The sequence below is a fragment of the Papaver somniferum genome, unplaced genomic scaffold (genome assembly GCF_003573695.1).
Source record: "Papaver somniferum cultivar HN1 unplaced genomic scaffold, ASM357369v1 unplaced-scaffold_117, whole genome shotgun sequence".
Lineage (NCBI taxonomy): Eukaryota > Viridiplantae > Streptophyta > Magnoliopsida > Ranunculales > Papaveraceae > Papaver > Papaver somniferum.
In genome coordinates, this window is record NW_020620714.1 from 5,719,477 (window position 1) to 5,731,161 (window position 11,685).

At 35.4% G+C, this 11,685-nt stretch overlaps 1 protein-coding gene and 1 long non-coding RNA gene across 2 annotated transcripts; one reads left to right on the forward strand and one right to left on the reverse strand.

Annotated features, from left to right (window-relative positions):
• Window positions 1-544: 544 nt before the first annotated feature.
• LOC113329420 (major latex protein 146-like) lies at window positions 545-1,356 on the reverse strand. Its single transcript, XM_026576296.1, has 2 exons — window positions 1,044-1,356; window positions 545-946 (listed from the first exon to the last, which is right to left on the reverse strand). Exons 1-2 carry the CDS (start codon window positions 1,222-1,224, stop codon window positions 663-665), a joined length of 465 nt encoding a protein of 154 aa, XP_026432081.1. The 5' UTR covers window positions 1,225-1,356; the 3' UTR covers window positions 545-662.
• Window positions 1,357-9,331: 7,975 nt separating this feature from the next.
• Window positions 9,332-10,992, forward strand: LOC113329482. Its single transcript, XR_003349909.1, has 3 exons — window positions 9,332-9,579; window positions 9,821-10,075; window positions 10,162-10,992. It is a non-coding gene; the product is annotated as an uncharacterized LOC113329482 (long non-coding RNA).
• Window positions 10,993-11,685: the final 693 nt, after the last annotated feature.

The following is an 11,685-nucleotide window of genomic DNA, read 5'->3' on the forward strand; positions in this document are numbered from 1 at the left end:
GGTGCGAGTTGTGTAGAAACCTATTCACTGTGAATTTTAATTGATAGAAGTAGAGCCTGAGGTACTGATAACCGCGCAATTCCTGTTCCCTGAACAAACCAGGGAGAGTATCAGGGAAGCCTTTGTAGTCTAAAATGATCAACACTAAATACACCATACCTTTGCTGGTTGGTTGCCAAATTGATCGAGCAGTTTTTGAGGTTTTGTGCAACACAAGTTAACGCATTAATAAATCCAAGAAACCGCAGTTCGAAAGTCCATCAATTGATTACGAAACTTCGGACATAGTGTATGCTCAAGTCTCGTAGCTAGCAGCTAGTCTTAGTAGATGCGCATATGCATATTTTAAATTTAAACTTCACTTGCGGAAGATAATTAGTCCAAGTTGATCTCAGACTCAAAAATGAATTATGGATGATTTCTCAGAACATTAATCTGCATGAAGTGAAATTAAACTTTTGAGATAAGTGAAAATTAAATTCAGCCCACATCATGCAGTTTTAGTTCTTCAAGGTGAGGCCTTTTTTTTAACATTGGGCATACGTTTAAAAGGTCATCCAACTTTGTACTGAATTTATTTAAATTAATTAGGTGTAGTATCTCTACACAGCTTTTATTACAGTAGTCGTCGTGGTTGCATTCCCATGAACACAGTCAGGTGTTTAGCCCTGTTTGTTTAGCTGAGAAGGCAACTTAACGGAAATTTTTCGCAGCAAGTTGATAAAACCAGTTGGAATAAGAAGATAATCTCCTCTGGCGTTCTCATAATTTACAGACCATTCTACCAAACAGGATTCTTCACCAGTTGGAGTGACGGAGACCAGTTTGATCTGAAAGCTTTTGTAAAGATTCATCACGTCTCCTCCCTTCAAAAAGTTCCAAGTAATGGACTTATTTTCACTGTTCACAGCTATCATCTCCGCCTTCTGTGTGATAAAACGACCATCTGTTCATGAAAAATCCAAATTATATGCATCTAATTTTTTGAAACGAAAACATTTAAAACAAAAATGTGCATGTGCATGTATTAGCTTCTTAAATACCGAGCTCTATTTTCCAGAGGCAGACACTGCCAACACTAGTTCCATCTCCTTTGATAACTTGAATCCTCTTATAAGTTTCGGGAAAGTGATTCGCGAGTTGAGTTACTTTGTTCTTGAAAAATCCATAAAACATATTGGCAGAGCAGTTGACTTCAACTTCAAACCCCATCGCATCAGCCATGGCCGTCCCTGCAGTAATACTAGTACTGATGATTTGAAATAATTATCGAAATCTAGCAAGTGGATAGACGGAATGGATGGTCTTTGTCTATATATGTATAGAATGACCTATTCTTTTATAGTAATATCAGTTGCGAACAGAATACCTAACTTGTGTTTATTTATAAGTTGGTTGCATGTACATAGTACACACACTTAATATCTCTTATTTTTATTGAGAAATATAAAAAGAAGAAGCATATACTTAAGTGGAAATGTGGGCAGTCTTATACCTCATTGGTTCTTGGGAAGGGCCGGCTCTTGGTAATGGATGAAAAAACAATATCTAAAATGTGAAGGAATTTCCCACTGCTTAACTATTTAAGCTTTCCCCGTACAGATTTTCTGAGAATTAGGGTTTGTATTTCTTGAGAAATATCTCCATTTCTGTGGATAAACCTTATGAAAAAATAAAATGGATTGAATCTTGTTCTTTCACTGGTTTTTGGTAGGTTTTGAGTGTGAATAACAACTTGGGTGTAGTGGTAGGATTTCCTGCGGCTAGAATAGTATAGTAGGTGACCTAGACTTACCTTAAAACATGCAGTACTATTGTTATGATCATGGCGGTGAGGTTGAGCTGCCACGTCTTAGAAAAATTCTTGTGGTGATTCATGGTGCCATAAGAATATATTCCATGCTTTGCATACTGGTTTGCATATTAAGACGATTTCAGCTGTTAAACGCGAAAAAATGTTTCTCTGTAGAGAGATTGTCACCCATGATAATGGACAGATTTCAAAACCCTAAGTTTATATATTTTCTGATCTTGCAAATTAATCGGTCTTGATTTTCCAACGATACTACTTCGAGTTCTCTTAAAAATGGAAAAACATGCGAAACAAACCCTAGAAGTTAAATCATCCAGATTTCTAGGTTATGTTAAGAAGGAAACATAGGTGGCATGGCGAACTCTTAACCCTTAGATTATCGTATTTGTCTCAAAGAATTCACCATCCCAAGGATTTAGGAAATCTAGATGAACTCTTAACCCTTAAATCATAGACACGAATTAGTAGCGTGCAAGTTGTGAGTAATCTAGCAGGACTCGGGAAAAGTAATAGGCTCACCACATAGTGATTGTTCTTATGCTTAATTTTTGTTTTGATATTAAGTTTATTAATTAATCTAACCTATTTATCTTATTCTTTGGCATCTTTGTTTCTTTGCCAACTCTTTGAAAAAACATAATGACCTAATTCAGCCATGTCTGGCATTATACTGCTGATCATCCAGTGAGTAGATATATACATAGATAGAACATTGATGACGTGCACATAAGAATACCAAATGCAAATCCTCATTTGTGCATTCATCATGGTTGTACACTCTGCTGTGCACTTAGCTATTGCCTCTTAATTATATCCAGACCTAGTAAGTGGAAATGTGGGCACTCTTACCTGATTGGTTCTTAAAAGGTGCATGGTCTTATAAGGAAAAGATAAAACTACAAAAATGTAAAGGGATTTTCCCATGCCTAACTATTCGGAGCTTTTGTATGATGGGTTTGGATGGAGAATTTAAAGGTGGAATTTATGGGTCCAGGGGATTTGGTAGAATTACGTTTTTCTTTGTACGTTTGATTATTCGAATCCTTGGAATCACGTTTCCTACGGGATTCAGTTTTCTAGCAAATCCTCCATATGGATTCCGACCCCTCCCCCTAAGATTTGCTGGGAAACTTATCAAGGGATTTATGGACCCACTTTTTTTTAACTTTAAATCCCATATATATGCAATTTTAAGATTTTAGGTAATGCCAAACGGTACAAAGACTTTAATACAAGAAAACTTTATAAATCTTAGGAATTTTAATTGAGTTACCAAATGCACAAAGAATTTATATGAATCCCAGAATTTGTAATCCCATGAATTTATGAATTCCTCGAAATTGTGAATTATGTAAACAAACCCACCAGTAGTGTTTATCACGATTACAGTATTAGTTAGTCCAACATAGAAAATTACGAGTTGAGGACCTAATTATTAGCAATTGTTGTTTGGAACCAATAGGCAGAGGTGTTGGTTGTGTAAAGATTATTCAGATAGAAGTTAGGACACTGAGAACCTGGAAAGCCCGTTTCCCTGGCCAACCAGGGATAGTAATTAATAACTGGGCAGCCTATGTATTCTGAAGTGATCTCAACACAACACAACGCCATAACACAATACCTTGCTGGTTGGTTTTTGCAAAATGGATCAGTTTTTGAAGTTTGTGCAACACAAGTTAACGCATTCGTAAATCAAAGAAATTGCAGTTCGAAAGTGCACAAATTGATTACAAAATAGTCTTGTAGCTAGAAGCTTTTATTATTTTTTATTTTTTATGAAGCATAGCTAGCAGCTAATGAGAGTACATGCGGACATGCATCTTCGAATTAAACTTGACTTGTCGAAGATAATTAGTTCAAGTTGATCTCAGAATCAAAAATGACTTAAGGATGATTTCTTAGAACATTAATCTGCATAAACTGCAATTAAACTTTTGGGAGAAGTGAATTAAAACGTGATGAATTAAATTCAGTCCAACGTAATGCAGTTTTAGTTCTTCCTCGGGTCAGAGGTACGTAAGGCCGTTTTTTTAGCATTGAACATATATTTAAGAAGTCATCCAACTTTGCGCTTAATTTATTTGATTAATTAGGTGTAGTATCTCTACACAGCATTTATTACAATAGTCGTGGTTGCATTCCTGTGTACACAGAGAGGTGTTTACCCCTGTTTGTCTAGCTGAGAAGGCAACTTTACGGAAATTTTTCGCAGCAAGTTGATAAAACCAGTAGGAACAAGGAGATAATCTCCTCTGACTTTCTCAAAATTCACAGACCATTCTACCAAACAAGATTCTTCACCAGTGGCAGTAACGGATACCAGTTTGATCTGAAAGTTTTTGTAAAGATTCATCACGTCTCCTCCCTTCAAAAAGTTCCAACTAATGGACTTATTTTCACTGTTCCCAGCTATCATCTACGCCTTCTGTGTGATAAAACGACCACCTATTCGTGAAAAAACCGAATTATATGGATATAATTTTTGAAAGAAAAACATTTAAAACACACAAAAAAAGGTATGTGTATGTATTAGCTTCTTAAATACCGAGTTCCGTTTTCCAGAGACAGGCACTACCAACACTAGGTCCATCTCCTTTGATAACTTGAATGCTCCTAAAAGTTTCGGGAAAGAGATTCATGAGTTGGGTTATTTTGTTCTTGAAAAATCCATAAAACATATCGGCAAAGCAGTTGACTTCAACTTCAAACCCCATCGCATCAGCCATGGCCGTCCATGCAGTAATACTAGTAAGGATGACTTGAAATGATTTTCGAAGTCTAGCAAGTGGTTATTTTGTTCATATAGCATTTTCGTACATTTATAGTAATATCAGTTGCAACTTGCAAACAAGAAACCTAACTTGTGTTTATTTATTAGTTGGTTGCATGTACACTCTACATACACTTGGCTAATATTTCTTATTTTTATTGAGAAATATAAAAAGAAGAAGCATATACTTAAGTGGAAATGTCGGCAGTTTTATACCTCATTGGTTCTTTGAAAGGGCCTGCTCTTGGTAATGGATGAAAAAACAATATCTGAAATGTAAAGGAATTCCACACTGCTAAATTATTTAATCTTCCCCCTTGCAGATTTTCTGTATACAATTGGGAAAATGGAACATCTCAATAGGGATTTTTCCCAAAGATGATTTGTGATTACCTTTTTTTGTGCTCCGATACTTTCAACATTAGTTGGTGCCTACGGTGGACTTTCTCTTGAATATATCAGAAAAAACAGTAGAACAAAACTCATTTTCCTCACTTTAATTATGTAATCTATCACTGACTAGCCAGTTGTACTATTTGCGTGAAAATGGTCGACTCCCAATGATAATGATGAGTTCTGCAGCACAAGTTAAATAAGGATGGTCAGTTATGCACAACTTTAGAAAGTTATGGTTCCTTTAAACACTTGGTTTTCCAAGGCTTGTGCATTTGATTATCACAGTTTTGGCCATGTTATTTTTTGTTATTTTTTTTTTTTTTTTGACAATGTTATTGAGATGTAAATTTCAGGAAAGGTATTGTAAATCATTGGAAGAGAGCTAACAGAAATGTAATATCATGCTTGAGAGAATAAGTATCACTAATTGAGTGATGGTCATGCAATGGATGATTCTTTTATTCTTCCTTTGATGTAATGGAATGGGATTGTTACATCATGTCTTTGTATTTATTATGTTGCAGATACTATGAGTTTTGACTTTTGTGTACTTATGTTGATGCATGTCTAACCTCTTATGCTTATGGGATATAAAGTGTTACAGAAGAAAGAATAAAACTTTATGTTTTGTGAGGCCTTAAGAATGAAGGCATGTACATGGTCTGAGGCAAATGTGCAAGGCTGAATACCTGTGGGTAAAATTGATTCACTAAATTACAAAATATTGTCGGCTATGATCCAAGAAAATTAAAATCCGCCAATTGAACGTGTGGCACCTTGTATATATTGTAGGACGATAAACATCCCAAGAGGATCTAAGTCTCAAACATAAAATTTGTATGGTAGGACGATAAATATCCCAAGAGGATCTAAGTCTCAAACATAAAACTAAAGTAATTTTAATATGCAGTTTTCAACTCAAGTTAATCCGGTAATACCATAATCGTTACACTGTTATTCCGACCAATTTTAAAAGAAAAATTGGGCATAATACATATTTATCATAAGTTGTGTATTTTTCATCTTTGTATAGAATTTATTTTATCAATTAGACCTAGCGAGTCTACACAGATTTTATTGCAACATAGTAGCATATACATGCAGAAAGCAGTTTAGCCATGTCAGATTATCCGAGAAGGCAACTCTACGAATTTTCTTTTTAACTCTTAAAAGGTTAAAATTTTATTCAAAATAAAAAAAGAAGTACAAGATGAGAGGCGCCTAAGCGCAAAAAAGAGAAGGAAAAAGCCGACCCAACACACAAGCTGTAAGAAAAACAAATTGGCAGCAACTGCCTAACAACATAAGTGCAAACCTACAAAGACTACAAAAACCCTATAATTTCTTCTTGGGTATTTGGCCTCTTTTCCCTCTACCCAAATTATTATTGCCAGGAGCCAAATCTTTGATTGATTTTGAGGAATGGAAAGTATCAACGATGCCTACAAAGATTTTCTTAACTTCTACTTCTTTAGATCCACGCAAAAGACCAATTGATGAACTAAACTTCATGAGTTTATCCAAATTTTGTTCTTTAGTCATTGGTTTCCATTGACAGACCTCCTCAACTGACTTTACCTTTGCGAAACCCATGAAATCACTGAGCGTATCGTATTCAGACTCTCCATTTTCACACGAATCTACTTTGGGTTCTTCTGTATCATTTTCTTCATTAACATCACTCTTCTCTTCGTTATGATCTTCAGAGTCTTCTATAGCTGCAGTTAGAAAGACATGAGATTCAGTATTTTGAGCCTTTGCCTAACCACTATCCTCGTCTACTCTTCCATTTTTTCACCGCTCTTTGGTAACTCTTCCAAAACAGTTTTAGAAACAGCACCTAAGAAGCTATATGGATTCAAATTGCAGATTGGGATTTGCTTATTCCCTTTCTTGGATGAGATCTTAATCCTTCTTGCATAATTTATACTCTTAATAAACGGTTCTTATAATTTCTTTCCAATCTCTGTGGATTTAGCTAAGACTCCGTCACCAGCAATTGTTATTTGCCGATCAGGTTGCTCATCAATGTAAGTAGAAGGGTTGTCTCATCTGAGATCTCAATACCCTTCCTTGCCTTCTCTATCTCCCCTTCCTTACATAAATATTGAATCCTTTTCAACATCTCATAATTTTGCTTCTTCTTAGGAGTCAAGTGAGCTTTCCTATTAGCTTTCTTTAACGAACATTTATTGCTCGAATGACCAAAAGATTGACAGAGATTGCACTTTCGGGGTTTCCAGTGATACTCTACGTGAGATTCATTACAAATTTTCCATCAATCCACAAAGGGATAAGGCTCAGGAACTGGCAATCAAAATTAATCTCAACAAGAAACCTTGCTTACGAGAGTCTAGTTTTGTTGATGGAGCAATCATCCATCATCAAGGGTTTTCCCACAAAACTAGGTATTGGACCAAGCCCTAAGTTGTTCCAGAGATGAAGAGGAACGTTGTAAATCAACATCCATATCTGAATGGACTTCATCTCTGCAATTGAGTTCTCAATCAAGGGACTCCAGGACCTAACTACAAACAAACCACCGGCAATATAGAAAGCCCCATGACGTAGATCTAAATTCCTATCCCCAGAATTCAAAAACTTGAAAAAAAGAAGGAATTGCTGCGATGGAGGGTAATGATTACCAAACAGGATCCCCCACCAGTTGGAGTAACAGAGACCAATTTGATCTTAAAATTCATCATGTCTCCCTCCAAACTTCATGTGATCGACTTACGTTCATTGTCCATGGTTATCATCATGTCCTTGGTTGTGGCAAAATGCCCATCTGTTCAGGAAAAACAAAAATATGTAAAACATATGATTTTTTTTTGTGGAAACACAGAATTCATAACTGAAAAGTTTCCAATAATCACAACAGATTATAAAATTATTTATGTGTGACTTTCATACCAAGTTTGTATTTCCAGAGCCTGACGCTGCCAACACTAGGTCGATGGACTTCAATAAATGGAGCACTCTCATAAATCTCGGGAAAGTGATTTTTGAGGTCAGTTATGTTCTTGTAGAACCCATAAAACGTATCCGCAGAGTACTTAACTTCAGCTTCAAACACTAGTTCAAGAGCCAAGGTCGTGCCCGTACCTGAAGTTGTACTGATAAATATTAGTGGATATCCAGTATATGTAAAGGGTAACTGACAAGTAGTTAATGTAAGATAATTTCTTATAAGATTAATTATCTTTACTGGCCATGTGAGAATCTTGATTATAACTAGGATATTTCTAAATATCTATGAGCGGGTTTATATAAGGAGTCACATTCCTAATATATATCTTTTCTTTGATGAACGGTCGAGATCAAAAGGTAAAACTAAAGTCCTAGGAAATTAGTCCTTTCGATATCTATAAAAGAAACATAGTACCCATCAATACGGTGTTGAAAGAATTACCCCATCAGTACGGTGTTGAAGGAATTGCCACCCATTATTCCTAAGGTCAAGAGAGAGAAACCATGACCTCTATAAGGTATTATCGTTGCTCCAAAGATGATCGTCGTACCATAAATTAACGCTACAAGGTATTTTTCATGAACTCCATTCGTATATTATAATTGTGTGATAATCATGAAGTTCACCATGCAATATACAATGATCCATAAAATTAAATCTCATAGCATCAAGAGCCTGTGTTTAGAACTCGTGATGATTCCATCCACGATATACAACAATTGTGTTGTTTTTTCTTTGGGATTGGATGCATCTAAAATCATAATGTGAAAGTTGAATTCTAATCAAATGCATAATCGGCGCAAATTCTTTTTGAGCATACAGTAGTAAATTTGTTAGGGTTTGTCGGTTATTTTGAAATTGGGCCTTACAGTTATCCTTATGATTGGGCCTGTGTATAACTTTGATGGGATATTAATCGGTTTTGCCCATATAACTTGTGTTGAGTATAAATCGATCGAGTAACTTTTCTGTTATGCTGATTCATATAACTCGAGTAATTATGATCTCCCACGTCGCACGGTGAGTGTGACACTCCCTTAAATTAAATTAGATAAAAATTTCGGGCATCAGTAAATCTGGAGAGGACACTTGACGAAATTCTATTGGTCGAGAGGTTATAACTTGGATAACACTCTTTTTACACCCTATATTTAACTAGCCGTTTGAAACCCCGTTAGCAAAAACGTGGGTGTACAACACTTATTGTGTGAATTTTCAGCTAACTAATTATTTACACTTGGTTCACACCAAATACTTAATTGGACGTTACTTACGCCCGTTAGGTATACACATCCGTCCGTCAAAACCTAAGAAAACCAGAACTTAAAAAAACCAAGCCTGAAGCCTCTATTTCGTCTCATCTCTTATCTTTCTCATAAAACTTTTTCTTCTTTTCTCTTCAACCTTTGCCTCAATCTCATCGAGCAGAGAGTGAAACCCGATAGAGAAACCTAGCCCTACTATTTTTTTTCTCCTATTTTCTCTTCAACCTTGCCTCAATCTCAAACTTTATGAAGCCAAACATACCCTGAATTTGGAGGGAATTCAATCTTATTATAACCATGATGTGGTAGTTGTTTTCAAGGAGGATTCATTCATCTAGAGCTGCTGCTGGTGTTTAAATTAGAGGTAATAGGTATTTTGATATTTATGTCGTCTCGATACTCTTAAGGAAAGGATTTAGTTTTATTTTTATTTTTATTTATTACTGAAATTAGAGTTTCTTTTTGCTGTTTGATTTAGAGATTGTTGTATTTGTTTTCTAGGGTTTGGTATTACCCCTCTTCCCCACCACCATCTGTAACTGTAAATTGCAACTCTAAAATCAAACTTTCTTAATTTGCTAAATTAGTTTAATTCTGTGTTTCAGGCACAAAGGTAGATCTAATCAGTAGACCGTGAACTTCGGCAATTGAGACTATGAACTGAGACACACGGAACGAGTTCTGCAAGTGAGGTTTCATTGTAGGGTGCTTGCAGTGTTAAATTTGTAGACCTTTTTGTTTTGATTTATCACTCCATCTCCCAGCACAAATTACATGGATGATTAATCTACAATTTCTGAATCTTTTGCGTTTGATCTTCTTCTTTTCAGTCTCCCAGTATTGTGCCAAAAATTTCATAGGTATACCAATGGTAAACTCTAACCATATTCATCTTCTCAGAACTTTTATCTAATTAACTATTTTTTTATTTTATTTTTTGTTGCAGAGATTAATATTGATTCACAGTAAGAAAAAATACCACCGAGACCAAGCTAATAGAAAACAAGGTTATGACGTAATATTTTCATTACCTAATAACAGAATTTGGGCACATTACACGGATTTCTATTAGGCTTTTTCAGGGAACTAGGAACACTCACAATCAGGCATACGTACAGCTGGGAAAGGGAGGTCCTTCCCCAAAGACCTTGGTACCTCCCTTGCTCTTTGGTTATTATTTGAATGTTCTTTTGTATTTAGCTAGCAGGCATATGCTGATGGCTACCTTATTTTGGATTGCATGTGCACTACCCATCCTCCTTTTCTCTATACAAATTAAAAATTTGGTTGCCAGGTTTGTTGATTTTTATTTCATTGAACACGAAGTCCTAACTAACTGTATGTTACCTGTTCTAATTTCAGGGGTTTTCCTTTTTTAAGAGAAAACATGTTTGGTTGATTTTCGTTATAATTTATAAACCAGACTTCCAAATTTTATAATATGTGATAACTCTACCAGTTAAGTTATACACGAGCAATCTAAATCAAGGTAACTCAATATTTGAGTTCGGTTTATAAATCAGACTTCCAAGCTTTTATAATGTGATAACTCTACCAGTCAGACTTCCAAGCTTTTACACCCATATAATTTTTTTTATCTCACTAATATGCTTAGGAAAATTACACCCATATAATCTTTTTTAGCTAAATACGACAGATACAAGGACCAACTTTATCCGTGACATTCAAATGGGTATGAATTGGGAAACTCTCGAACTGGGTAATGAAAGTCCACTAGCTCAAGCTATGTGACTTCTGTAGTGCGTATAAACCTAACCAATTAATTTGATGTTTTTTAGTTTACTTATTTATGAGATTTGTGAATTTATTTTGATTATAATTGGTTAGGGACTCAAATGGAATGAGATGGAATGAATTATTGATTGCTGCTAACTTGCTAGGGTTACACCTAAGAAGAGTGTAAGATCAGCAACAATATTCTATTTTTATATTATTAACAGAACAAATTATTTTTTTGTTTTGTTTTGGTTGGGATTCTTATTTTATGGTCTGTTACCTGGGTATTTGTACATAGATAGCTGTGTATTGCCAGAGAAAGAAGCTAGATGGAAAAATAGGTTGATGATTCTTAGGCTGCAGCAATTGAAAAATCTCAGGAAGACCTCAACAATTCCAAGGTTGGTATCTCTATTTAAATGTTATATTTTGTTTATGAATCATCTATAGGTATGATTCATGTTGCTGATAGAGTCACAGACTAGACTATGATCATGTAGTTTTATTTCAAGTTTCTTAGTGATCGAGTAAATGTTTTCGATGGATTGGTGAATATTTACTCTATAGGTAATAATTCAAGTTTCTTATCTTAAGCCTAAGATCACATCTGTAATAGAGCTTGGGTAACAAATACCCGCAAGAACCTTTGATCAACATGCCACCATGGTTGTCATGGCCAGATGGAGGCTTCCTCTATCTTTTGCTGTCTTAGGTCAACACGAAGAGTGCATGG

Excerpts from the sequence above, each read along its gene's own strand:
- LOC113329420 (XM_026576296.1), bottom strand. The coding sequence starts at position 1,224 with ATGGCTGATGCGATGGGGTTTGAAGTTGAAGTCAACTGCTCTGCCAAT. Across the intron at positions 947-1,043 it reads CCTCTGGAAAATAGAGCTCG|ATGGTCGTTTTATCACACAG; the intron begins GTATTTAAGAAG and ends TTTCATGAACAG.